We start from the raw sequence: 27,701 nt of genomic DNA, 5'->3' as shown, positions 1-27,701 counted from the left end.
AGATTCCTTTGACCCCGACGAACAGGTTGCTCTAATAAAAACCCCACGTTTGATTGTAAAGTTTGGAGATACAGGCGTCTTTATGTTTTTACTATGCTGTAAGCATGATGCTATATGAAGAGTGGTCTTCGTTCAAATGTCAAGTCGCTGGACCCTGGCAGAGCAAAAGACGCAGAGGGACCTCTTTGTGTAACTCAGCTACTTTGCATGACTAGAAGAATGGAAGAATGATACTGTATACTATTGACAATATCCCATACATTGCGAGCTAACAGCCATTTCCTCACAATCGGCAATGTTGCCCATTCTATGACAGTGGAACGATGCTCCTGCTTCAGACATTCATTTCCATGATTGGATTATGTTGAGCCGAGTTGACTAGTCTGAGTTACGCTCATACAAGGTTACTTCAGTTGAGCAACATAGAGCCTGGTTAGATGTGTGGATTGATGTAAACCCTCTTTGGCTGTATCTCGGTCAAATCAACGCGGATCAACATAATCCAATCATGGAAATGAATGTCTGAAGCAGGAGAATCGCTCACATGTCATAAAGTGGACAACAGTGGCTATTGTGAAGAAATGGCTGTTAGCTCGCAATGTACGGGCTTTTGTCAACAGTATACAGTATCATCCTTCCATCCTTCCAGTCATGCAAAGTAGCTGAGTTACACAAAGAGGTCCCTCTGCGTCTTTTACTCTGCCAGGGTCCAGCGACTTGACATTGAACGATGACCACTCTACATATCGCATCACGCTTACAAACATAAAGACGCCTGTATCTCCAAACTTTACAATGAAACGTGGGGTTTTGAATAGAGCAATGGGCTCGGCTTGGCCAACAACACCTTGCGTGAAAGTTTCGCGTTCAATGTCGCAACTAGCCCAAAAAATATTTTTTTGGTCGTCGTCGTCAAAGAGGTGGACCCCCAGATCCAGTTTGGCTGGTAGCGACATTGCGAAATCTGGGATTGGCAAGCTTGATCGTGAAACTTTCACACAAAGTGCTGTTGGCCAAGCCGAGCACATTGCTCTAATAAAAACCCCACGCTTGATTGTAAAGTTCGGAGATACAGGCACCTTTATGTTTGTAAGCATGATGCTATATGAGAAGTGGTCTTTGTTCATTGCCAAGTAGCTAGACCCTGGAGAGCCAAAGATGCAGAAGGACCTCTTTGGGTAACTCAGCTAAAAAGTCAGGACTTCAGGGACAGTGTATGAAAGGTACGCAACCCTCCCTTTTATGTCATACATTGGCAGCTAATAGCCACTCTTGTGCATTCCCAAACTTTTGTGCATTCTATTGTAGGTGGACGATGCTCCTGCTCTAGACATTCATTTCCATGATTAAAGTAGGTTGATCCGAGCTGATTTGGTTGAGTTACGCTCACACAAGATTACATCGGTTGAGCTACATCGAGCGTGCTCTATGTCCAGAGTGATGTAATCTCTCTTTGACCGCAGCTCAGTCAGATCAGCTCGGATCAACCTACTTTAATCATGGAAATGAATGTCTGGAGCAGGGGCATCGTTCCCATGCAGTGGATCTCGCAACAATATGATTGGATAAAAATGGCCGTTAGCTAGCAATACATGCCTGTTCCTAGATGATCCATAAAGTAATTATACATTGGCCCTTTCAATCATGCAAACGTAGCTGTGTTACACAACACGACCCTCTGCATCTTTTGCTCTGTCAGGGTCTAGCTTCTTTACATTAAACAAAGACCACTTCTCATATAGCATCACGCTTACAAACATAAAGGCACTTGTATCTCTAAGCTTTACAATGAAACATGGGGTTTTTATTAGAGCAATGGGCTCGGCTTGGCCAACAGCACCTTGTGTGAAAGTTTCGCGTTCAATGTCGCAAACAGCCCAAAAAATATTTTTGTGGTCGTCGTCGAAGAGGTGGACCCCCTGGATCCAGTTTGGCTGGTAGCGACATTGCGAAATCTGGGATCGCCCACGATGAACTTCATACTTTGACACAAGATTCCTTTGACCCCGACAAGCACGTTGATCTATTAAAGAGCCCACGTTTGATTGTAAAGTTTGGAGATACAGGCACCTTTATGTTTTACATATGCTGTAAGGGTGATGCTATATGAGAAGTGGTCTTTGTTTAATGTAAAATAGTATGACTATAATAGAGCAAAATATGCAGAGGGCGTGTTTGTGTAACTTGAGTCATTCGGCACAGGCGATGCATGATTCTTGTACACTATTGAGGAATAGTTCAAAATGCCAGCTAATAACCTTAGTCCTCCCATTCTCCATTGTTGCCCAATCCAATGCATACGAGCGATTGTCCTGCTCCAGCCCAGCATGCCCATCATTCAACTTTCTTGATCCGATGAGATTTGACTGAAAAACGCTCAAACACAGAAACATCATCCAATATCAGAAGAATCAAATTGGTAAGTTATTTGTAAACTGCCACTTGATAGCCCATTCCTCCCAATCACCTTTGTTGCCCAATCCAATGCATGTGAACGATTGTCCTGCTCCAGCCCAGCATGCCCATACTTCAACTTTCTTGATCCGAGAGGATTTGGTTGAGTTACGCTCAAACACAGAAGTATCGCCTAATATGAGAAAAATCATTTTGCAAAGTTATTTGTAAACTGCCAGCTAATAGCCCATTCCTCCCATTCTCCATTGTTGCCCAATCCAATGCGTACGAACGATTGTTCTGCACCAGGTCATCATTCTCACCCTTCGACTTTCTTGATCCAATAGCATTTGACTGAAAAACGCTCAAACAAAGAAGTGTCATTCATCATCAGCTGAACCTTTTTAATTTCCACTTCTTCCACTCACCACATCTCGTCTCTTTCTCCCATTCTCAACTGTTGCCCCATTCAAGTACAATTACTACCCGCGAACGATTGTCCTGTGCTTCAACCCATCATGTCAATCCTACAACTGCCTTGATCCGATTGTCGTTGACTGAATGGCATGTCCATGGCGTGTGCACAGCTTTCTTGTCACCCTTCTACAACACACGGGTCTCTTGACACAACACACGCTCTTGCACGCTTCTACTCCACAACCAAACGTAACAGCATTCATTGCAGCAATTGCTAACAGCAAGGGCTTTACTCCATTGTCTAAAACAGCGTTCTTTACTTGCAGCAGCCTGCCTTACAGCCTTCGTTACGTGAACAGTAGATAGCCATTGTATAGCAGCAGCTTTATTTACGTATAGCAACTTGCTTCAATACATACACCTTCTTATGGATATTGCTTTTGTGCATGGGATGGAAGGAAATGGATACATACAACGCGTGGAAAAGGAACCTTGTTCTTATGTATTGGTTGTCAACTTGGCCATTATGCGTGATGCTGTCGTTCTGTATGATCGGTGCACCCAATGATCATCTATTCTCCATGGCAGCTATATTACCATCTTTTGTATATATCAAAGCATGATTATTGGATTGAGCTATCAAGCGAAAGTGCATGCAACGTTCCTGGAAAAATCTGTCACCGATCGGTTGTTTTCCCGCTTGCTTTCATTCAGTACCACCACTCCTCCTTCATGAATCGTCAACTTGCTTCACGCATTCTGCTTCAATCGTCATGGCAGGGAGCATTGCGTCGCTCATTTGCTTTGAGTTCCTCTTGTCGTCGTTTTTGCACCAATGTTGAAAACCACCAGCGTCATTCAAGCACTCACCACCCTAACAACAAAAGCCATCCTATATCGTCATCCAGCCCAATAACATCAGCAGCGACTCGATATCGCCCAGTGTCGTTTTATCGATTAACGCCGCTATCAAAAGAACGGGTGGAACAATTACGAAAGCAGATCTTTGATCAATTGACAACATGGGGTGTGGTGGGTCGAATTTATTTGGCACCTGAGCAAGGCATCAGTGGCATCAACTGTCAGATTGCAGCACCTATTCATATGTTGCCAATGGTGCGCCAATTCTTTGATGGCTTGGATATGGGTCAGATTGAATACACTGAAGGCCTTGAAGACTTGGATACACCTTGTTTCAGAAAACTACGTGTGATGATCAAGAAAAATGTAAGCGAAGAAAGAAGATGTTGCCACTGCTCATCATTAGGCTTACATGGCGTTTTAGCTTGTAGCAATCAAGGATGTATTGCCAGCCAATGAAATCGAAATACAAAAAGAACAGCACCTGGACCCAGAAGAGTGGCATCGCCAATTGAGTGAAAAAGGATCAGACGCTATATTAGTGGATATGCGCAATCACTATGAATAGTAAGTATCTCAGACAACAAATGCAATGATAAAAAGTAATTAATGACAACGATGCAGCGATATTGGCAGATTCGATCATGCAATCAAGATGGACGTTGACACTTTCCGGGAGGGATTGGATGAGCTAGAACGGATGATGCTAGCAAGGCCGGATAAGGAAGTTTACATGTATTGCACAGGCGGCATTCGATGCACAGCGACATCGTCGTACTTTGCAAACAAAGGGATCGGCAAGAATCTTAAAATGGCAAGTAAAAGGAGGAGGAGGAGGAGGAGGAGAAGGAAATGGGCTGTAACCAAGGTAATACTAACGACGAGTACTATTGAAACAACAGCTCAAGGGAGGGATCACAGCTTATGGACAATATATACGACAAAATCCAAAGGAGCAATCATTGTTTCGCGGGAAGAACTTTACGTTTGACGATAGGCGAGGCGAACGTGTTACACACGATGTATTGGCGAGATGCTTTCAATGTGGTGCACCATGCGATGTGCTGCATAACTGTGCGAATACCCAATGTCATTTATTGTTCGTTCAATGTGATGTATGCAGGACAAGGATGAACAAGACATGCAGCGATTTATGTCGTCAAGTATTGGAGGGAAAGAGGACCTGGAACATGGAATATGATTACCATCGACAAATCAGGCCGTCACTCTTGTGTAATGAATAAACGATTGTGTAACGCAACAAGGACGCTATTCCCTTTTTCCTCTCATATGCAAATGTACTCTCTCTGTGTGTGTGTATGTGCCTGGGTGTGGAATCATCAGCCATTTACTACTATTGCTGTATTCTCGGCTACCTCCCCCTTTTTCCCTAACCGCATATTCCTTTTTTCTTTCCACCTTCTTTCGCTTCACTCTCCTTTTATCAAGAGTTATGAACACGGTATAGTTTTATCTCTATTATACACTTTTATACAATAACCTTACACACTACTTGTCCAGCTCCCGCTTGCTCGGATATCCTTCGATGACGATGATAGACCTTCAGGCTTGAAATTGGATCGCACCGGATATACACGAAAAGGCAGCATTGGAGGATCAGCCCATCACACATCACCTGTGTCCCGATTTGCCAAACCACCTGCTTGGGATCCCATTCCGCGTAGTTCATTTGAGAGCGAGACCACCGTAGATCGATATGGATTGTCGCGTGCATTACCAACAGCGAGCACAAGCAGTGGCAGCAACCATAGCAGCGACTATAGTGGCGGGGGACCTTACGCACGTGCCAGCAACAACAGATCACCCTCCATTCCTGCAAGATCACCTCATCGTATACGAGACTCGCAACAATCCACAGTATCCAGTCATCGTCCAACGCCTTCATCCATGTCTGGTAAGTGCTATTAAGGGGATTGTTATTACGGGTGGGCTGATATAGATGCATGATAATAGTCAAATCACCCGTTATGGAACAGCATCATCCCGTTGACAACAACCCTATTCCGCAACAAACAAGGAACAATGCTCGATTATCTGTTCAGGTGGCACAATTATGGAAGAACAAACCTGTTGCAATCAAGGAAACCATCAACGAGGATGATACCAGGAATGAGGATCCAATGGAAGGATTGTTGAAGCAAGTACTGGTATCTCAAGCTCTGGTGGATGCACAAGAGTACAATATGCTTAGCTTTGAACAGGTGGAACGACTTCGAAAGGTATAATACAAATACATGTATATTGCCATGATAGGGAGACTAATTTTATTGGCATAGCGGCAAACTATTCTGCAGGATCAGATAGCCCATATGCGTACTAGCCTGGCAGTGGCAAAGCGAGTAGCCAACGCGACGCATTCATTACTACATCTGGAAGCAGTGAAAGATCCACGAGGACATCATGATCAATCCAAGACGTATAAAGAAGCCGTGGAAGCAACCAGGAGGACCGAATCCATTGCAGCTGAACTTATTTCATTGGTTGAAGAGGAAGCTGAAATCCATCGTCAAATCATGCAACACACTGCAAGTGCATTACGCTTGGAAGCATCTAAACCATCACCATCACCACAACAACACCAACCTGCTACTAGTATGCTGTCACCTCCTATGTCATCTACTTCTTCATCACCACCACCATCATCAACCATGCTTGTGGATGAGCACAGCCGACAAGAATTGGAACAGTTGACAACAGCGCTGGACGCCTTTGTACGTCGACATCAGCTTGTTACGGGTAGCGAACCCGCTTATTTACAACGCAGCGATTCTGGATATGGTAGTCATAGCGAATGGTCCACGCTGTTGGCATCCATGGAAACCGAATTTAGCAGCTACAAGGCCAAAGTGGAACGTTTGGAGCGACAACTCGAGTCGAGCGAAGAGAAATTACGTTTGGAGGCTGCATCAACCAAAAAGTATGAGGTGCAATTGAGAATGGCACAAGACAAACGTGAAGCTGCTGAAGCACGATGTAAAGAATTGGAAGAGAGCCGTCAACAAAGTAGTATCGATTTCTTGGGCAACATGTCGTCATCATCATCATCATCTCAGGACAAAGAACGTATCAGCCAATTGGAAGAGGAACTTCACGAAGCTCGATCACGTGAAGACGAATTACAGAAACGTGTATCGACTATGCAAGGAACATTGGCAGATCTTGAAGTACGATGCACCAAGGCTGAGTCTGAAGCTGGAGCTCTTGAATCTCGAGAACGAGCAGCAAGTGAAGCATTAACCCAATGCCAATCCGATTTATCCGCTTTACGTGCTGAGAAACAACGATGGGAGCGTGCCCTTAAGCGTGAATCGGTTATGCAGCTCATGGAAGGTGGCAGCGAGAGTTACCGTGCCAAGTATGAGCAACAAGTGGAAGAGCAACGACAGGAATATGAAGCTCAATTACAAGAGCAACATGCCTTGTTGGACAAGACGACGCGCGTAAAAGAGCAGCTTGAAGCCGATTATGAAAAGATGACGAGTGTATGCAAGGATCTCGAGGATCTCATTCGTGACAAGAATCGTACGGTGGATGCACGTGATTTACGAATCAATCAGCTGGAACAGGATATAGCTGAATTGCGCTCTCATCAACAACAAGCACGCAACGGTGGTGGTGGTGGTAATATCCAAAAGATTGAGGAATTACAACGGGCCTTCACAGCACGTGAACAAGCATGGTTGGCTCAAAGTGCATCGATGGAAACCGATTTTGAAGGCATCATGAAGGAATTTGATCGACTGACAACAACGGCCATGGAGTTTGAGACGGATCGTATGAAATACGAGCAACGTATTGAAGAGCTTACGCGACGTATGCAGCAGCTGGAGGCTGAGTTGACTGAAGAACGTATCAGCAAATTGGGTCTCGATACCAGTGAAGGACCTACCACTGCTTCCTTGCGCAAAGAATTCCGTAAACTCGTCAGCGATCTCAAAGCCGACCATCAACGTATCCTCGATCGGGAAACAAGCGAAAGGAAATCTGTTGAAAGCAAGTTACGTGATATGAAACACGAACGTGAAATGGCACGCTACGAACGTGTCAACAAAGGTGTACAAACTCATTTCATTGCCGATATCTAGCTAGTGCATCCCTTAAAATATTACATATCTCCTCCCATTTGAACTTTTTCCAATATACCTTTCATCATCATAATGGCTAATTGGTATATGGTGGTTTGGAGCAATGGTGGTTAAAGGATCATTCATCCCGATTACCTTATAGGCAAGACATCAATTTGAATAACGTTGTTTACTCGCTTTAGATCTCTCGCTATTCTAAGTGATCGTTTCTATCAAATAGCAATATTGAGACTCGACGTATCATTCATCACTGCATTCCACCTCCATGTTGTGTATTATGCGATGCACAAGCTCTTCAAAGAGTAACAACTATCAAGGACAACTTTATAAATTCAAGAAAAGAAGCCTAAGAGCGGGTATCCCCTTCATTTCATTCATGATCATGGAAGGATGTTGATATGAAATGCTACATAGCTGACAACGAGAATCGTCGCTTTTGACGATGCAGCCAATGCGTACCGTAGCAAAGTCCACCAACCTATCATTGCATATCAGTGATCGATGTTCAAATTACCATGCTAAAGACAAAATGACATACCAGGACGGGCTTCTGGTGTGCTGGGACCTGGTATCTTGCGCATTTCTTGGTATCGGTGTCTTTCAAGGGTCCGCGTTTGACTCATGCGTGCTTGACTTTGAGGAGCACCGGGAAGCCAGTCGTTAGCGTTCAACACCAAACAGCGCAAGCGAGTTTCGGCATCGTCGCCAATGACCACTTTAGAGGAAAAGACGAGCTTCGTTTAAACGTCCCAGGAACCACGTTGGCGATGACTCCCGTTTGACGATTGCCGCCAATGTCAAAGAAGTTTACGTGTCAAGCAAGTGTAGCAGCAGTCAAAGAAAAGATAAACCACCAGGTATTGTTGAAATGCAGTTTTTATATTGCTTCTTTCTTTGTTTTGACAACCTCCCTAATTTTTACTTTCTTTGTTGTCAATGAACATCATCTACTAGCAATCCCACAAATGGAAAGCACGTGTTTACCTTGCTCTAGAGGCCGTGGATTGAGAAACAAGATGGGTCATGGTGCGAGTGGGTTTGGTATCCTCATGCTGCATACAGTGAATCTTTCTTCCTTCGCATAGACGTGAGCTTACCAGGATAGCCATAGCTGATGGATGATTAAAATAAAGCAGTGATATCATCTTCATGTATCTTTGATTTCAATAAGGAGGATGTCACCATGCCTACATTCACCAACGGAAGCTACCCGATCCGAAGAACTGGATCGCTTTAGTTCTTCATGTCCCAACCTAAAATGTCCTTTTTTTTGTGCATGAGCAATGTATGTTGATTGGTACCTTTGAAGACGCTAATGTTAATGGGTACTAGTGATTCACAGGCCATAAACAACACCATGCATAAGGTTGATGTAGTATCACCCCACAACCCTACAACTACTATATATAAACTACGTCGCATGATGATGTTGATGGTAATGGTTACAATGTTGGGGATGGGAAATTGGCGGGTTCATTATTAGCACACAAAACACCTTCAGCTTGATCTCTCACGAGATAACAATGACCCCTCCTCTTGCTAATGTACTTACCCCATGGGCTATTGTGGACATTTGAAGACCGAGAACGCGGGGGGAATGGATGTATTTTGTTGCTATTGCTGATTAGGGAACATATTCCCCCATTGGCTGCTGGCTTATCATATTGTATGCGGAGAGTGTTTGACGTTGCCTTGTTGCCGTCTTCCGCGGAAACGTGCTTCTTGACAGCAACCGAGACAATGGAGCTGGTCGATTTGATATCTTTGGATCAAGGAACGGTACGGGAGATGTAAGAACCTTATTAGTCGCATGGTATTACAAATCATAATGATGCAAGGCTTCCCGTCATCTACATACAGCCATACAACAACATTGGCAATGTCATCATCCTATGTATTTCACGCGCCATATCAGCCGTCATTTTTATTGCCGTGTGCTATATAGGCAAGCGATCGTGACCAAATCCCACGAGTGTTCATGTAAATGAGATTGTAAGCTATACGAAAAGGATCACTGACAGGGTTTCAAGGGTTCTTTTTTTTCTGGGTGTGCTCGGAACCGAGCGATTGTAAAAAAAAGGTTGATGAGATCGATGTGGTACAGTTAATGATTGGATCGGGCAATTGCCTTTTTATCATTGCGAGAAGTGTTATTACTCATGTTGCTTCATACTATCGCCCCTTTTTATCCACGTATGGTCACAAATGGTGTATTTTGGGAATGCAACATGCATCCAACATGTTGATTGGATATCCTTAGTTTTGTGCATGTCGACTCCATCGAACCAACAGCAGCAAGGTTGGACATCTATGGAATGGGACAATCCATATGTGTGAGATAAAATTACCCACCCCACAACAGCTGATCACAAGATGACATAGCCCATATTCCGATTCTATTTTACTTTATACAGGCGTTTTTGTGAGCCAGCTCATGACTCAAAAGCTTTATGTGGAAGTTGTATAGCACACGCATCAGACCTGCTAGTAGTAATAAGCTGCAGGTAACAATATTTAGGATTCTCGGTTGTCTAGACAACAAAAGGGCAGCTGTGGAAAGCAACGGTATCGCAATGGGAATTTCCGGATCAGAGTTAAGCCAGCTGTCTTCAGCAAGGTTTGACATGTCACATGTTGTGTGGAGCAACATAATAATAAACATGGAGTACAACAAAACTTTTTTCATTGTTGCTAGGCAACGTTCGTTTCCAATGCACTTTTTGGATATGCTGCAAAGGGATCACCCTATATGTGTACATGAATCAACACTGGGACTCTCGCTTTCTCCATCATGTTTCACATGTAGAATTTCGACGTTTGCCCTTGTCTGGTAAGATTCTGATCTTCCCTCTCATGCAGCATCGCCGTCAAAATAAATTTTCTCCTATTGGTGGATATCAACCGGGTACTGTTACACTTTTGCCCTTATGGGGTATCTGCTGTTTCTTTCATCATCTCTTTGTTGCGGAGAACAAGATGTTGAGATAACCCCAGAATACGTGTGTAACAGCTGTACGGTGCGGGGATATGCGCACGAACATACATACCACCATCAATGGGTCGCCATGACATCAGCCTTTATGTTTTTCGAGAGCAAAGGTTTTTGCAAGACAAAGAGCTGCACCGTCTTTGTTGCTATGGTTACCCCTCGATGTTACTACGACAAGGATCATCATGATCCATATTTGGTTCCTGATGATTCACTCATAGTGTGTTTCTTTTTGTCTCACATGGTATTGCCACTTCTTTATTATGGATATCTATTCCATCATTCGGTGTCAAAAATAAAGCCAGCCATATACTACCGACATGGTGCCTTTCCGAGGGAATCTTTTATAAAAGCAGCCTAGCAACCGGGCCTGCTGCTGATTTTCTTTTCTTGATTCACACACACACATAGTGTTGACCTTTTAATCATTACCATGTGGAAGGTGCACAAGAGCTTACATGGGCAAAGCCTGGTCACCGCTGTCAATTGTGCAGCTGGTCTTTCCATTTTCTTCTTTGGCGTAAGTAAGATAACCTTTTGGCAGATTTTCCCATGAGCACAATTTACCCGTATACGGAAGAAAGGCTCACCACTTACATACACAATGAGTAGTACGACCAAGGTGTTATGAGCGGTGTCAACATTTCTCCAAACTATAAACAGCTGATGGGTCTCGAGAACAATGAAGCCTTGCTTGGTGGTGTTGTCGCTGTATACTACGCTGGTACTCTTATTGGCGCTTTGTTGGGTATGTAAAGAAAATGGGTTCTTCTCAAGCCGATTTGCTCACTGGTTGTCGTAATGTAGGTGGTTGGATTGGTGACAAGATTGGACGAATTCGAACTATCTTGGTTGGATGTGCTTTTGCCATTTTTGGTGCTACTTTGCAGACCGCTGCTCAAAATGTTGCATGGATGATTTGCTCTCGTATCATTACCGGTATTGGTACAGGCCATTTGAATGCTATTGTACCTGTATGGTCAGCTGAAACAAGCCATTACTCAAGCCGTGGTATGTTTATTGCTATGGAATTTACCCTCAACATCTTTGGTGTCGTGATTGCAGTGAGTATCGAAGTGATGTGTTTCACATGGCAACCAGCATGGCTGATATTGAATACATCTTTAGTATTGGATCGCATATGGTTTGCATGATGATCCTGGTGCTTTCCGCTGGCGATTCCCTATCGGCTTCCAATTGATTCCTCTTATTGTTCTTGCTGTCGGCATCAATCTCTTCCCCGAATCACCTCGTTGGCTGTTGAGCAAGAATAGGGATGATGAAGCAATCGAAATCCTTGCTTCTCTTCGTGGTGATGGTGATCCCAACCATCCTGACGTCGTACAAGAGGTCAAGGAAATTAGGGAAGCTCTACGCCTTGAAGATAGCGAAGGTGGTGCACCCACATACTGGAACATGCTTTTCCGATATGACGAGCAAAACATCCCTCGCCGTGTGCATCTCTCAATTTGGTTACAAATCATCCAAGAGCTTTGTGGTATTGGTAAGTGTGTTACATGATTGCATAGTGATAGACATATGTGTGCTAATCAAGCCATCTGGTTCTTTTTTATTGTGCCATCATGAATAGGTGTGGTAAGTACAATAACAAGATTTCATAATGGCTACTTGTATTAAACGTATATGGATTCATAGATTACTGTTTATGCACCCGAAAGTTTCGCCAGCTCAGGATTTTCCGAAACGACATCACAATTGTTGTCAGGTCTCAACAATGTTTCTTATATGATTTGTACCATTCTTCCAGTGTTCACTGTGGATAGATGGGGCCGTCGTTTCACCTTGTTTTATGGTGCTGTCGCTCAAGGCATTTGTTTGATCCTCGTCGCTGTTTTGACCAAGCCCGAATTCCTTGCTGCAAACCCAACAGTAAGTTGATGATGATGATGATGATGCTGCAATAATATACTGATGTCTTTTTGAATCAATAGGGTTTTGGTGCTGCAAGTGCTGTGTTTATTTTCTTGTATACAGGATTCTTTGGTGCAACTTGGTTGGCTGTGCCATGGTTGTATCCAGTCGAGATCTATCCTTTGCGTGTGCGTGCCAAAGGTGGTGCATGGAGTGTTGTTGGCTGGTCAATCGGCAACGCTCTTGTCATGGAAATCACACCACCCCTTTTGAATTCCATTGGTAAGCTACAATAACAACAGCAATATCCATAAGCCATGTACTCACACAAGCAAAAATTGTAGGATGGTGTACCTTTTTCTTGTTTGGCGCACTCAACTTTGCAGCCATCCCCGTTGTGTGGGCTCTTTACCCTGAAACAGCTGGAAAATCACTTGAAGAGCTCGATGTCATCTTCTCTACAAAGTCGTTATTCGTTTGGAGTGCTGAAAAGGAATTGCGTGCCAAGGGCATTGATCCCGATAAACCCCTCGCTCATACTGCTGCCGATGAAGTGCCTGATGTGGACGAGAAGAAGCAACAGGTTGCTTAAGTCATCATCTCCTTTAACCCATCTTCCATTACATATGTATAGTTTACCCTCTTCCCCAATCTTTGTGTATAGATCCACATTTTTAATATACTCTTTTATTCAAACCATATACGATCACGTGTTTTTATGCGTGTGGTGGGAGGGATATTTTTGACGTCAATCTAACCTACATCGGCGCTGCTGGTTTTTCCTTTTGTTTCAAGCATTATGGCTGAAGACTCTGGTTTGGCTGATCGGCTGGTTGCGATGCGGAATCGTTTGGATAACTATCGTCTTCGTAATGCAGCTGTTGTAAGAGTGCTCATGGTGTCATTTGGTTTTGTCGGCCACTGATTGCTTAAGTATAGTTGGAACGAGAGCGTGAGCAAGAGAAACTAAAAGAAGCTGAAGCTGAGACGAGACGACAACTGGAAGAAGAACATGCGAGAACTCTTAAAGAAGCAGGTAAAAAAAAAAGACCACCGTTGATGATCCACACCACTCATTATCCATGTTCAAAGATCAAGTACCTCCTCCTCCCACTACTACCGTTCCAGTATCATCATCCTCATCACCATCACCAGCACCAGCACCATTTGGAACCATGGTTACAGAAAAAGACGCCATCAATTGGTTGAAACAATCATGATCATATTGTACATAAATGCATTGGCTTTTCCCCTTTACTTTGATGATTGCTTGTAACTAGATGTATCCAACACTTGCTTGCCACACATTGCACAGATGCCCCGTTTGTATGCACAATCTACATACCATCCAAATGTCAATACAGCCTATTCAACGACCATCACCATCTCTGCTACTTACGTTGACAGTAATGAGCTTGTTGTTGATGCACCTTGTTCTTGCAAATCTTGCACTTTGCTTCATATGGGTTAAATCTATCGTAATACGAGAGAGTCAATATACACGCTTAACTATAGTGGTTTGCACACACTCACCGTAACTTTGCAGACTTGGAGAGAAGCTTGTTTTGTCCAATCTTGCGTTCGCCCTTGCCAGCTATAGTCAAGATTGAGTGAGCTCTCATTCCGTTTCATAATGGGGGGAGCCATCAAGAAGTCTTACCGACTGCATTCTTTGATCCTTCTTTCCACTTATCGGGTGCTGCTACACCAGTCAATTTCTTTTCGCATTTCTTGCAGACCATGTATATAAGAAAGAAAGATAGAGAGTGTGTATGTAATAAAAAGAATAAGGAGGGAGAGAAGAGAGAGAGAGAGCGGTGGTGAACAAGTAAGAATGAAACCGCAGCTTCTTTTATTTCAAGCATGAACGAGAAATCCAAATGCAGTGGCGATGAGCATGAAACCTGCACTGACTTGGAATACATGATTCGATGATGATTCTTCATTACTAACTGCCACATCTTCATGAGAGGGCGACAATTCGGGTGGAAGCGTGTGAATAGGCTTGGGAATTGATGCTGCATGCACTGATTTCTCCTTTGATTCATCACCATCACCACCATTATTATGCTGCTCATTGTGTGATGATGATGATGATGAGGACTCATTATTATGGTTATCGTTTTGCTCTGATTGATCTTGCTTTGATGGATTTGCTTGCACGTTGGCAGGTATCAAGATTCCACCGAAGGGTGTATTGCTCTCAGCTTCTGCTTCAGGATCATTACACACTTTGGCCACTTTGCTCATTTGCTGCTGGGAAAGCTCTATTTCGTCCATTGGTATCATGATGGCGATGAATAAAGATACTATTGCTTACCTGCACTTTCGGGGCATTCCGCATAGCAGGCAAGCAGCTGTTTCTCAGCACTACATTTGCATGCATTATCTTGTTGGCACGAAGCAATAGCGAGCTTGGCCGTGTTCATGCACATGTCAAAGCTGCGTTGTTATGCATACATAGGAAATAGTGTCAATGTCATCTTTGCATCGTCAAGTTTTCGTCTTTCACTTACACTGGATGGCATGCTTGAACAGCAATACCAAACCCTGCAATCCACAGAACGCGTTCTAATTTCATGAGAAAGAAAAGGACATATGGAGAATTTTTCCTCACTGGCGAGGATGATGGTTCTGGATCAATCCATCATTCTAATCTCTACTAAATAGCCATCTTTAAACAAACCAATGATCGTTATTCAATCATACAAATAGATATCGAATGCATATTGTTTGTAAGCGTAGCGTGTATTGATGTACTTTTTAGATGGGGAAAACGGTTGAGCGGGTTTCAAAGACTAGAATAGGAGGGATGGACTATATTACTTGTTGAAAGAAATACACAAAGAACAATTATAATGTACAAATAGAAAGCAAAGATATAACGATTTTGGATTTACAACTTGAACATGATGCGATGCTTGGGTGGATGAGTTCGATTACGTCGGATCGCCCAGTTACGCAAAACGCCAAGAACAATGACACGCTCCCAGATCACAGTAGCCAGGCAGTTTCCAATAACATAACCCCACAGCTTCCAACGGAACTCATGTGGCAATACATTATGTCCGAGGGGTGAGTTGTATTCGTCAATGGACCATGTAGGCTTAGGGTATCCAATACTCTCGAGAACTGAAGGAGTGCCACAGTTGATTCGGAACTATAAGAGAGAGACACGTTAATAAATCAGCGTATAGATAACAACATGTAAGCCACTTACAATGCATCCATAAGGATTGGGATCAGCAAGCATCATATAGCTTGTGCTTACAAAGAAGCAGCAATAAAACACGACCAGCACGTAATTGCGCCACCATGATTGTCTAAACACTGAGCCAAAATTGACGACCGCCGCATTGTTGAAGAATTGGAAAAGGATAACCAGCGAAATCATCTCGGCCTCGTAGTTATCACCAAGTAACCACCAACGGGCTGAATCAATCGTAGCACTATCAAATTCATTGCAGACGAACCAATCTTGCTGGAAAAGCCAAACAACACTAGGATAGAGAGCATAACACAATGAGCATCGCATGTTTTGGGATTATTATCCTTTCACCTTACCTGCACACAATGAACCAAAAGTTGATAAAGACCACACCAATAATGGACAATAAGGTACCAACACCTACAGGTTTGGCTGAAGGACGTGATGGACCAAGCTTGCCAGCAGGACGTGCTTGAGTAATGGCAAAAGTCATAAAAGTGACAATGAAACCTATATAATAGGACGTCAACATACAGGATCTCTCTTTTTCATTGTTCCATATCCTCCCTCTTACCATCAATCGTGATCCAAATAGGTTGAGGAGCAATCGTCGTAAAGTAAAACATGAGCAATTCCCAGCATGCCATGCATTCACCATAAAAGATCAAGAACTTGTAGTTTGCAAAGCTGGTTGCAAGAGCAGAGCGGCCTTGTTTGAGTAACTCGACACATTGCATGATAGATCTAAGAGAACAAAATTGAGTAAAGATTGCATATAAGCACGTGATGTATCCTTATTTTTACCTGTTGCTAGTACTGAATGGCGAGACAATGGATGCTTCGGCTTCGGAAAGAGCAAGACCAACATGTGCAGCACGTAAGGCACCACAATCGTTACCACCATCACCACACATAGCCGTGACACCATTCTCCATATGCAAACGCACACATTGTACCTTGTCAGTGGGCGTCATACGAGCAAAGACACGGGTATGCAGCAAGTACTTTCGCATCTTGTTTTGGCTGATAAGCATTTCAAAGGCACGACCGGTCACTGCTAATTCAACAGCCTTGTTGTGTTCCTCGTTACGATCAGCGGCAAGTACAGTGTCAACATCTTCTTCGGCACCAGAATCCACATCATGCCACACAACGGAACCATTGACGACATCACCAAGAAGCGTGCGTTGGTTGGGTTCAATCATACCACATTGACGAGCGATAAAGATACCAGTAAGAGCCGTATCACCAGTGATCATAACAACACGCGTATCACCACCCTTGAGTTCAGCAATCGCATCCGTGGTATCATCCTTGAGCATGTTACGGAAGAGCACAAAGCCTGCAAAGCGACATCCTTGTTCCAATTCATCACGTGTCATTTCCTTGATAGCATCCATAGAAACATCTTCACCAAGCACACCCAAGTCGCGATGAGCGAGTGCAAGAACATAGCAACCTTCACGTGCATAATTGGCAGCCGTTTGATCGTATTCAGCAGGGATACTTTCTTGCATGGATAGATTCTTGACGCGTTCAAATGAACCCTTCAAAAACACGTGGACGTGGTTGTCGGTTGGATCAAGCACAGCAACGGATTGAGAAGCACGAGCATGAACGAATTCAAAACGACGCACGACATGAACAGGCTCGGGCTTGTCGTTGGGATCAGCTGGAGGTGGTAATAACGTGTCAAGGTATGTTGCGTCTGCAGGAGGCTGTAACTCCCACTTCATGGCGTTGAAGGACTCGATATCCACAGGGTTGCCGATATACTGATCGTGGACCTTTGTCACTGCATGACAAGTTGCAATGCCCATGGCCAATGTGCGTTCCATTTTGAGGGAGTCTTCAATGCGTTCAGGAAAGTGACCTGTCAAGTCGTTTGGCGTGGCAACGGATCCATAGAATTCAAGGCCTTCACGGGTAAGCGTACCGGTCTTGTCAAAGCAAAAGATGCGCACCTTGCCGGAGAGATTGATGCGTGGCAAATCGAGACATAGGATCTTTTTAGCGCGAAGACGAGCTGCCGAGACCGATTGGTTGATGGTGAAAGAAGCAGGGAGCAAAGGCGAGAAGATTTCGGAAATGATAAAGACGCCATAGAACCAACTTGTGATATTACCACGACCCATCCACCACAAGGTGAGTGCAAAAGCAACACCACCCCATGCCAATAGAATGCAAATAGCCAACTTGATGTGCTCGTTAAAGATAAAGCTGACAGGTGATGGGAATAGAATCTTGTGGATCAACATGCCCTTTTCACTGCTGATGCCCGTACGCAACGCCAATGCATACGCACGGCCCTTGCCATCCGATGTAGGCGTCACCTGGGAAACAAGTGTACCAGCAAACAAGGTGTTGTTCTTGCTTGATCCCATCATATCATATTCACTGTCGTCATTATGCAAGGCAAATTTACGGATCGGCATGGCTTCTCCCGTGAGTGACGATTCATTGACAACCACCGTGCCTGATAAAATAGCCGCGTCGCATGGCACTTGTGTCTTTTCTCGGATTTCAAACACATCACCAGGGACAAGATCACCCGTGGATACGTCTTCCTTCCATTCACCATCACGCAATACACAAATGCTATCCACATACTCTGCCATGGCCTTGACACGATATTCTGCACGGAGGCGTAAGACGACACGGACAATAGCAGCGGCGAGAATAATGCATGTTTGGACAAGACCCATCTTGTAGTATCCAAAATAGCTATAACACAACAATCACATGCCATCATCAGTTCCAATCTCTCCCTCCCTTTTGGGGGAATAATAAATAAAAAATCGATACTTACTACCACACCCACATGCACATGACCTGATACAAGTACAAGAACGAGCTAAATTCTTGTGCGATTGCCATAGGGATGGTGGGGACATGCACCTTGATAATGTTAGATCCAAGCATGTCCTGGCGAGCCAAAGCATCTTGCATAGTCATTCCTCCAGCGTATTCACGCAACTTCCGATTGGTGGATCCCAGATCAAACTCATATGGCTCAAATCGGTGCTTTTCAGTGTTGAAAACATAACGCATACATTGGTATTCGAAATAGCGTTGCTGATTGGCTGTATATTTGATCTTGTGTGTTTCAACAAGGATATCCATCCTATCGTGCACAAAGATGATAAGAATGATGTATGATGACGATGATTGTACACCCATACTTACTTGAAGCGCTTTACAATCCGCTGTTCCATCTCGCGGAGTTTGGCAATCAGGCGATTGCCATCATCCAAAAAGACTTGTTCCTCTTGGCGTCGCTCCACTTGCACATAGCTTGAGTTATGGGCATAGCTCTCAATACGGAAGTAGTTGACAATACGCTTGCGGCACATGAGAACAACAAAGAACCAAGCCGCTGCAATGTGCCATACGGCACAAAAGATCTTGGATGACAGCTCGCTCTCCAAGAAAATCTCGAACTCGGTACCGGCTAAATTGCCATCTGTGACACCCCACACAAAAAAGTGAGTTAAAATTTCTGTGTTGCACGCCGCCATTCTCTTGCTTATCACTCTACTTACAGTAATCACTGACAATGCACCCCAAAAAGATAACAAACAACAAGGTGATGATGACCACCGATCCAAATACAAATATGCCAAAATAATCCGTATTGAAGCCACGGAATAAAAGTCGTTCAGAGTCTTGCAAAGATGAGGTCTCTGAGCTATCGACCCATTGTTCTTCACCTTGTTTGGTCATTGCTTTTTCATCTTTGGTATCCTTGGTGGCGGCAGCAGCAGCTACAGCAGCAGCAGCACCTGCAGCGGCAATCTTTTCATTGATGGAAGTGTTGCCAGAAGAAGGCAAGGCAACATTCATGGCACGATGGAACTTAAACTCTCGACCGGTCTTGTATAGATGCCAAAGAATAAGCAATGCAGCCTCAATACCCATGATTGCCCATACGGCGATCCACATAGGCTCTCGAAAAGTAAAGTATGGAACGGGTGGGGTAGGGCATTCGGCCCACACATAAGGTGTATCGACATTGCTGCCCCAAACACCCACATCTGATGCTGAAGCATTCAATTGGATGGATGATGCACAGGTTTCTCGGATTTGTTCGGTGCCTCGGGTCTTGTTGTAGTGTTGAATGTTGATCGTGTGACCAGCCATACATGGCACATAATTGTTGTATGCATTAGCTGTTGCATCATCCATATCGCACATACACGCGTTGGTGATGCCCTCACAAGATTCTTGGCAAGTGCCATCCATACAAAAGGACTGACCACTTGGGCAAGAAGGTGCAAGTGCCGAAGGACAAAGATCATGGTTGGTAACGCAGAGAACAGGGCATTCAACATCGTGTTGTGGTGGTAACGGGCAAGCATTTCCTTGTAAATCATAGTCGTTGACTACGATAAAGATCGTTAAGTGTCGTCGTTTTTAGGCGTTTTAAGGTATGTAGTATACTCACTATTGTTGAAAACAGGAATTGCTGTTGCTCGTTGAACCGCCCACAGAAACACTGGGGTATAGAGCAATGCAACAGCTGCTCTCATGGGGCGTATGATGGAATGGAAGGCGTGGTGGTGAAAAGGGTAAAGAAAAGGGAAAAAGAGAGCAAAGCTGAAACCAAGCAAAAGACAAAAGAAAAGAAGGGACCAGAAAAAATTCGCGCACAGGTACGACAACATCATAAGCTTCAATGAAAATCGATCGCCGATTGATCCCGAGTGCTAAGTAACTCCGAGAACCAGGAAGTGTTCGTCTATCTTCTTGAGAAGGTTGGGGCTCTAGTATCTTCTTTATCTTGCCGACATCTATAGTTTGTCGGCAATAAACGAAATTTTTACAAGCATTGGCTATATGCACATTGACATACCCACAAGGGGGCTGGTGGTAAACATGAATACAAATCAGCCACGTTCAACAGCCTCACACATACACACACACACTTCTCCTATTTTTGCCATTGGAAGATGTGTAAAAGTCTTGGTAACATGAATGGCCCATCTAAGTCGGATCTTATTTGGAACGATGTACAAGATTCATTTGATTTACTAAGACCCGTGAGTGTAGTGTGACACTCATCTCTCTTTTTTTTTGTTTGTAAGACAGATCGTGTTGCTCGAAAAAAGCCAAATGGTAAAAGGTGTACGCTGATGATGATGACATCGAGAAGGGGAGTAGAAAAGTATATCGGGTGTGTGTGTGTGTGCAGCACGTGCCCCAGTCCATTGTCAACTTTGTGATGAGGAAAAAAGTACAGCATAACATACTCTCTTTACTTTTGGTTACACTTGCCTTGCATGTGATCTTGGCCAAATCTCGAGTTGGGATCGAGCATTTCTGTTTGATTTTCTCGCTTGTCACACGCCAAATCATGAACTCACCCTTCCGGTCAACCGCAAAACATGCACACAACACCCATACATATCTGCCCAAATCACACACACAACACATACATAGATGGAGGATTCACTAATTATATAAACAATTCTTCCCTCCTTCTTTTTCTTTGTCTTCTTTCACATAGACAATCAAAACATCATGTCTCCTGCGTCAAAAAGGTGTGTGTGTGTGTCATTATTATCATTCTCCCTTTATACCTCTCGTCACCACCATTTCTCCTCATTTGCTTTATTGCTGCGAAAATAAGACTGGTAGATAACTGATGTTGATGATCATGATTATTGCATCTTTTTCTTTTTCTCTTTCATATGATGCGCATATTTACCCACAGCAATGATGACATGCCACATCTTCCTCCCATCTCTGCTATTGATGAGTGCCTTCCAAACCGAACGTGGCAACCTCCAACATCATCTTCTTCAGCAGCACCATCACAACAATCATCACCATCCACATCATCTTATTCTCTAAACAGCAATAGCAATAGCAGCAATAGCAGCAGCAGCACACCACACTATCCACAACACTATGCCACCACCACCACTACCACCATCCCTTTACACCCACAAGCGACACGTGCATGGACCATGTCTTCACGACAAAATGAGAATCATCAAGTGGCCAATCATCCCGATCTTCCTCAGGTAAAGGAGAAATCGTTGTTGTTGTTGGTGTGGTGGGAGAGTAGGACATATGCTTAGTAGGCACGAGGCAATCCATATTCGGATAAAGCGGAAAAGATATGGGACAAAATGCTAAAGAGAAAGGGAATGGGGGGGGGCTTGAGATACAGCTGATCTCAGACACAATTGAATCACCAGTGTGCGTGTACACAAACATTTTCCATTGATTGATTTAGATCATCCATCACTGCCAGCACATTTGCGACAGCATCATTGCCCAACAAAGAAATCAAGATGTTGGCGATCCCAGACCGTGGTTGGATGAATTGATTGGTCGTGCTAATGAGATCCTCAATGCACTATTGAATTTACGCAAGCAGCAAGCCAGTTTGGTAAGTTTTTCCCTTTTTTTCCACTTTCCATGCAACGACGACTAAAGAGAATGTGTAGCCTGTTACAATGGCTAAAAGTAGTAGTAGACCCTCTTCGCCAACACCAACATCATCATCGTCCACTGCTGTGATACCATCATCATGGCAATCTCATTCGATTCATCGATTGCGTCAACAACGTAGACGAGGGGTGAGTGTGAGCATAGACTTTTTTTTTCATTCTCGATGCCAAATCCTGTGTAGCCAAGCTTTGCTAATGCAACACTATCCTTAAGAGGGCAACTGCCTTTCAGGGTCGGTGCCATTCCTGTAACATTTCAGAAACGCCCGAGTGGCGAAGGGGCCCGGATGGTGCGCGTACACTTTGCAATGCTTGTGGTTTACGTATGAAGCGTCGATCCTTTTTTGTTTGCGATCCATCATTGATTCCTTTATGTATATATATAGATTATGCCAAGATTACTCGCAAGAAAGCTACAGCTAATACTAGTTCTTCATCTTCCTCATCGCCATCATTATCATCCACCACGCAACAACAACAACAACAACATCGGTGATACATATTGTCAAGCCCCCACGTATACATACAAACATTTACATTTTGCACAATTCACACACACACACACACACATACTAAAAAGAAAAACCATAACAATCACGCATTCCAAACAAGACAAAGAAATCGCTCTCGCCATCTTATTTTCTAATATGGCAAAAGTTCCCAGATGCACGATCCTTTATGAAACAAGAGAGAAGCGATAAACTTTATTTTTGCTAAACATCGACAAAGAAAGGGAAAAAAGGGGGGGAAGTACATGCATGTTTCTCTTCTCTCTCACTCCTTGAACCTAATCAGCCATGCTCTTTCGTCGATCCTTGGCAATGGTACTAGCTTTACGGGTATGCGACGTGGGTGGAGAATTGCTATCAGCTGTCTTGAAGAGCTTGATTTGTTCGGACACATCTTCCAACATTTCCAGCGCCATTTGATACATCTCTGTGCCTTCTCTGTTGTACATGAGGGAATTGGCAAGCATCAATACAATATCACGTTCAAATTCCAATGTCGATTTGATTGCCTACAAAGAGAGAAACGATGAGCATATCGCTCACACCCACGTGTAAACCCACTTACCCCTTCACGAATACGATTTTTGATAGCCTTAAGATCCATAGGATGCTTGATGATCTGATAATACAAAGGTGCTGTCGCCTCCTTGATAGGATTCATAAACACGGCTCCATTCTTGTGATTGGCAATCTCCCGCCATAATAAATTGATGTTCTTTTGCCATGATTTTTGTTGTCGTTGCTCATCTTTGTGTTTGCGAGTGGATCCGGTGGATGCTGTGGGAGTAGGTGCATTACTTTCACTACCCGTCACGCTCTCTGTATCTGCCATTGTACTTGAAGGGGCTGCTTCAGGTGATTTAGCATTGGATGCAGGTGTTTGAGCAGCCGATGACGGTGTTGGAGAATCATGTTGTGGTGGTGGTGGTGCTCGTCGATGTGATTCAGGTGACTCACCAGGCGTAGGTTGCGTAACAAGATCAGAAATGGCGGCTTCCGAGCTGTCTGGTGGTTGTGTTACAGAAGCATTCTCATTGTCCATGCGTGGTCGTTTATGTTCCATATCACCCGAAATCTCCTCATCCGCTTTACGCTTCAAATTCACGTCATCTTCATTCTCTTCCATGGGTGATGGTTGTGTAGTTGTATTATCTCGTTGTTCAATAGGGACATTGGATGATGGCTTTTCATTCATTTGAGGAGGTGATGATGTTGTCTCTTGTACAGAAGTTGTTGTTGTTGTTGCTGCTGCTGCTGCTGCTGGTTGTTGTTGTTGTTGTTGATGTGTTGTATCCAATTCTTCAGCAGAATGAAAGCTATCTTCTGATCCAGGTTGTCCTGATGGTGGTCGTGGTTCCATTTGAACGGGTAATGTTGGATGTGTTGTCATGTGTGGTTCGGCTGATAATGCTTCCTTTGGTGTAGGCGCTAATACCATAGATGGCACATTGGCAGTTTCTTGCCGAGTCTCACCGTCAGGCTGTTGTATTTCATTTTGGGAGGTTGTTGATTCGATGAGTGGTTGTGTATCGATGGTAGCGGTAGTGTTGTCAACAGGTTGCTCTGCTGGTTTCGAAGGTGATGAAGGTTTTGGTGATGGTGGTTGATTATCATCTGCTCCAGAAATGGCGGTTGTTTTAGGTGGTGGTGATGATGATAAAGATGATGAACCTTGTGTGATGGGAATGGCTGATGGTGAAGGCATAGAAGTGGGTACTTCAGCATTGGCATCAGTGGCTGCAACTACCTTTTCAGAAGTAGAAGATGTATTTTGAGGTACCTCGGAAATCGGTTCTGCTGATGGTGGTTGAAGGGTTGATGATGATTCGGAAGCTGTAACGATGGGCGATGATTCTGAAGGTTCTTTTTTGATCTCTCGCTCCTTTGATGCATTTGTCTCGTTCATTGAAGGTGTTGTGGTGGTAGTAGTGTCATTAGTCGTATCCATAGGTTCTGTTTTCACCGTAGTAGTTGGTGTTGCATCCGCTTCTTGCATTGTTGTATCATTATCACGTGTCGGTGATGTAGTGGAAGAAGGTGCTGATGTCGTATCTTGACGCCCGGCATTCGCAAGCAGTCGATCATCCCATTTCCCGGCTCGTATCTCTTCAATCTCGTGAGTGAGAGTGCTGTATTTGGCATTCGTCTCTTCCAAATCACGTTTCAGTTCACTGACACGCTGTGTATAGAGCTGCTTGGCCAACTTTACAACAGGTCGTTCCTTTTGCTGTACACTAGTCTCATCCGTAGTCGACGTTGACGATCTACAAGTACAATAAACGATTCACTCTTCAAATCAGTCGTCTGTGTGTCTCCATTGAGGGTGCTGTTGTTGTTCTTTGCTCACTTTTCTATTCCAAGATTCTCCAGCAGCCGTGTATACTCTTGTGAACAGTGCTATCAATGCAATTCAATATGAGAAGAAAGGAATTGGGAATTTGTTTGTAGAATGGGCTACCTCTTTATTGAAAAAGTCAGGTTGGCGATTGAGAAGGGAGTTCTGGTTGAGATTGCTTGCGATTTGGACCCAATCCTCTTCACCCAGTTTGTAAACGGCTTGTGCAAGCATGAGTTTTTCCAACAATGTCCATTCGGCAGTGGTCGACATGCTGGAATGTTGTATGAACGTTTGGTAAAGACTAGTGTGGAGGGCCGTCGACTACAAGACCAGTGCTAGCACCATCAAGAACACTCCGCCATACATACCCCCGCTCGATAAAATGATGTCACGTGCACCCCATCTGCGATCATGAACAACCGTAGTATAGAGAATGCTGCCAACATGTCTTATAATAAAAGATAACAACATCTAACAATTTTGATGGTCTCAATGAAGGTGCTATCATGGTCGAAGAGAGAAGACCTTGTCTCTGTTGTCAAGGACTATAGCAGCGCTACGATGAGTGAACAAGTCTTCTTCAACATCTTTGTGTTATTATATAATGGTTGGGTGAACCATCTCTCAAGGGTTGGTGACCATTGATGTATGGTAGATACGTTGTATTTGACTTATTAGTGTCAGCATTTAAGCATGGTTGCTATGCATCATCAAACGGGATTGGATGTCCTCACGATGATGATGTTACAACGAAGCTTTTGCTTTTTCTGGATCATCGGCAACTTTGATCCAAGCCGTTGTTCAATTCATGCCGCACTATGCACTTCCCATACAATCTGCTAACATAAAGTGCTAAGAGTATAGGTTTCAAGTACGTAGCTATGTAGAGGAAGATTTAGATGCTACATGTAACGATGGCTTTATATCAACTTTCGGCAAGAAGCTTGGCATTGTTGTACCGGCATGTCATGGTGGTTACTTTAATAGACATCCAAAATTGGAGGATTACGCATCGCATATTGTTCCCACATGCCTCCAACATGCAATGCAATGTTGATGACTCGAGCGAACGGCTTCTGTCAGACCATTTCACAACATGTCTATCGTCATCATGATGCATAATAAACGGCTTTGAAAGCCGATGTGATCCGAGGGTCATTGTGTAACACCTTTTTTATTCAAGACATCCAATTTAAATTCAACGTCCAAGTACTGCATTGTCATTTGCCTTCTTTTTTCTTTCACAAACAATGATCCATAAGGCGGCTCTATTGGCGTTAGCATGGGCTTTGATGGGTGTACAGGGTGAATGGCTGGCCGAGATCCCTGATGCACCACCTCGTTGGAAGAGCAAGCTCTTTGACATTCCCACCTGGATTGTGCCTATTGAAGGTAAATCTTGTAATCCTTATCCTTGCTACCCAAAAAAAAGCGTACACTCACACTTTTCAAAGATTACAATGCGGATTCGTTTGATACTACCACTGTTTTCTCTGTTGTGGCTATGGCAGGGGCATCAGCATACGCGATTTATCACACATTTTGGATTTATTTGCCATCACAACCACCTGGGCGCAAGAGTGTGGGCCGTTTTAATCGATTGATTTTGGCATACTTGATTAGCACGCTCATTGCTAGCTTTACGTTTGATCTCATGAATGCGGGCAAGATATGGGCTTCCTTTGGTGTACTTCACAACTTGTTTGAAATTGCCTTATTAGCAGGCATCTTTATCCGTCGATCGGATGTTAGGCAAGTCTTTTATAGAAAGCGACATCCAAAAAAAAAAGACGTAAACTCATGCATCCCTATGTATATACAGCGATTTCTTGTTTGTGCCTATTTGCTTCCTTTACTTGCTAGGAACAGCGTTTGCAGTGATTTGGTTGCCATGGCCACTGGATGCCCTATTCTTCAAGTATCAAGGTAATAATACAACTTGAGGATTGGCAATGGTATAAATGGGGTTGTTGACAACAATGTAACAGGATTAAGCACGGACCTTGCCTTGGGTCTTGACCTCTTCCGGCTTTATTTCCACAACCGAAGGATTGCAAAAAGGACCAAGATTGTCACCTATGTTACGGATCCAGAGGACGACAAGGTCAACGATGGTGAAGCCGCTGAAAAGAAGGAAAACAAGCGTCGAATTCCTCCAGTGCATGTTCATATCTTTATTATTGCAACAGCTGCCATGTTGCATTGGTTTGGCAATGCATTGGTAACCATGAGCAACCATTTTCTCATGTAAGTGTTTGTGGGTGGGTGAATAGGCTACATAGGCATTAATAACACTTTTGTGATGTCGTTGGCAGGTGGCTCATCTTTCAATTTCTTTATGCTGTTGCGTTTCCAATGTATGCCTACTATGTTGTCGTTGAGCCCAATGCCAGCAGGATTCATTGGTACAAGGTTGACTACTGCAAGGAATCCCTGGTGGCAATTGTATCCTTGGCCACGTGTGGTATCATCATTGCTATTGGCATTTTGAACAGTGACCACGTCTAAGGAATGAATCACACTAAGAATGGGCGGGGGTAATGAATTGC

At 43.8% G+C, this 27,701-nt stretch overlaps 10 protein-coding genes across 10 annotated transcripts; 6 read left to right on the top strand and 4 right to left on the bottom strand.

The window, feature by feature from the left end:
- Nucleotides 1-3,543: 3,543 nt before the first annotated feature.
- Nucleotides 3,544-4,916, top strand: O0I10_005183 (uncharacterized protein; the record flags this gene model as incomplete). The annotated part of the gene is made up of 4 exons (XM_058485230.1): nt 3,544-4,038; nt 4,097-4,239; nt 4,297-4,486; nt 4,575-4,916. The coding sequence occupies 4 exons, from the start codon at nt 3,544-3,546 to the stop codon at nt 4,914-4,916; spliced, it is 1,170 nt and encodes a 389-aa protein (XP_058344057.1).
- A 209-nt stretch (nt 4,917-5,125) lies between these two features.
- On the top strand, nt 5,126-7,778 carry O0I10_005182 (uncharacterized protein; the record flags this gene model as incomplete). The annotated part of the gene is made up of 4 exons (XM_058485229.1): nt 5,126-5,134; nt 5,194-5,587; nt 5,647-5,912; nt 5,970-7,778. 4 exons carry the CDS (start codon nt 5,126-5,128, stop codon nt 7,776-7,778), a joined length of 2,478 nt encoding a protein of 825 aa, XP_058344056.1.
- Nucleotides 7,779-11,200: 3,422 nt separating this feature from the next.
- O0I10_005181 (uncharacterized protein) lies at nt 11,201-13,231 on the top strand (the record flags this gene model as incomplete). The annotated part of the gene is made up of 8 exons (XM_058485228.1): nt 11,201-11,287; nt 11,380-11,515; nt 11,575-11,831; nt 11,896-12,271; nt 12,359-12,363; nt 12,424-12,657; nt 12,720-12,921; nt 12,984-13,231. The coding sequence occupies 8 exons, from the start codon at nt 11,201-11,203 to the stop codon at nt 13,229-13,231; spliced, it is 1,545 nt and encodes a 514-aa protein (XP_058344055.1).
- A 207-nt stretch (nt 13,232-13,438) lies between these two features.
- On the top strand, nt 13,439-13,859 carry O0I10_005180 (uncharacterized protein; the record flags this gene model as incomplete). The annotated part of the gene is made up of 3 exons (XM_058485227.1): nt 13,439-13,522; nt 13,579-13,675; nt 13,732-13,859. The coding sequence occupies 3 exons, from the start codon at nt 13,439-13,441 to the stop codon at nt 13,857-13,859; spliced, it is 309 nt and encodes a 102-aa protein (XP_058344054.1).
- A 34-nt stretch (nt 13,860-13,893) lies between these two features.
- Nucleotides 13,894-14,381, bottom strand: O0I10_005179 (uncharacterized protein; the record flags this gene model as incomplete). The annotated part of the gene is made up of 4 exons (XM_058485226.1): nt 13,894-13,976; nt 14,039-14,112; nt 14,173-14,233; nt 14,300-14,381. 4 exons carry the CDS (start codon nt 14,379-14,381, stop codon nt 13,894-13,896), a joined length of 300 nt encoding a protein of 99 aa, XP_058344053.1.
- Nucleotides 14,382-14,496: 115 nt separating this feature from the next.
- Nucleotides 14,497-15,220, bottom strand: O0I10_005178 (uncharacterized protein; the record flags this gene model as incomplete). Its single annotated transcript, XM_058485225.1, has 3 exons — nt 14,497-14,906; nt 14,960-15,081; nt 15,156-15,220. 3 exons carry the CDS (start codon nt 15,218-15,220, stop codon nt 14,497-14,499), a joined length of 597 nt encoding a protein of 198 aa, XP_058344052.1.
- Nucleotides 15,221-15,535: 315 nt separating this feature from the next.
- O0I10_005177 (uncharacterized protein) lies at nt 15,536-20,376 on the bottom strand (the record flags this gene model as incomplete). The annotated part of the gene is made up of 9 exons (XM_058485224.1): nt 15,536-15,799; nt 15,860-16,139; nt 16,204-16,357; nt 16,422-16,591; nt 16,652-18,571; nt 18,657-18,971; nt 19,034-19,310; nt 19,390-20,229; nt 20,292-20,376. The coding sequence occupies 9 exons, from the start codon at nt 20,374-20,376 to the stop codon at nt 15,536-15,538; spliced, it is 4,305 nt and encodes a 1,434-aa protein (XP_058344051.1).
- A 991-nt stretch (nt 20,377-21,367) lies between these two features.
- O0I10_005176 (uncharacterized protein) lies at nt 21,368-22,801 on the top strand (the record flags this gene model as incomplete). The annotated part of the gene is made up of 6 exons (XM_058485223.1): nt 21,368-21,387; nt 21,561-21,873; nt 22,089-22,244; nt 22,303-22,434; nt 22,520-22,628; nt 22,692-22,801. 6 exons carry the CDS (start codon nt 21,368-21,370, stop codon nt 22,799-22,801), a joined length of 840 nt encoding a protein of 279 aa, XP_058344050.1.
- A 291-nt stretch (nt 22,802-23,092) lies between these two features.
- O0I10_005175 (uncharacterized protein) lies at nt 23,093-25,422 on the bottom strand (the record flags this gene model as incomplete). Its single annotated transcript, XM_058485222.1, has 4 exons — nt 23,093-23,323; nt 23,380-25,078; nt 25,162-25,211; nt 25,273-25,422. 4 exons carry the CDS (start codon nt 25,420-25,422, stop codon nt 23,093-23,095), a joined length of 2,130 nt encoding a protein of 709 aa, XP_058344049.1.
- Nucleotides 25,423-26,402: 980 nt separating this feature from the next.
- O0I10_005174 (uncharacterized protein) lies at nt 26,403-27,660 on the top strand (the record flags this gene model as incomplete). The annotated part of the gene is made up of 5 exons (XM_058485221.1): nt 26,403-26,544; nt 26,607-26,904; nt 26,975-27,078; nt 27,141-27,399; nt 27,468-27,660. The coding sequence occupies 5 exons, from the start codon at nt 26,403-26,405 to the stop codon at nt 27,658-27,660; spliced, it is 996 nt and encodes a 331-aa protein (XP_058344048.1).
- Nucleotides 27,661-27,701: the final 41 nt, after the last annotated feature.

Source organism: Lichtheimia ornata (assembly GCF_029851405.1).
Source record: "Lichtheimia ornata isolate CBS 291.66 chromosome Unknown scaffold00020, whole genome shotgun sequence".
NCBI lineage: Eukaryota > Fungi > Mucoromycota > Mucoromycetes > Mucorales > Lichtheimiaceae > Lichtheimia > Lichtheimia ornata.
Note: the sequence above shows the minus strand (reverse complement) of the source record. Positions and strands in the feature narration are given on the sequence as shown.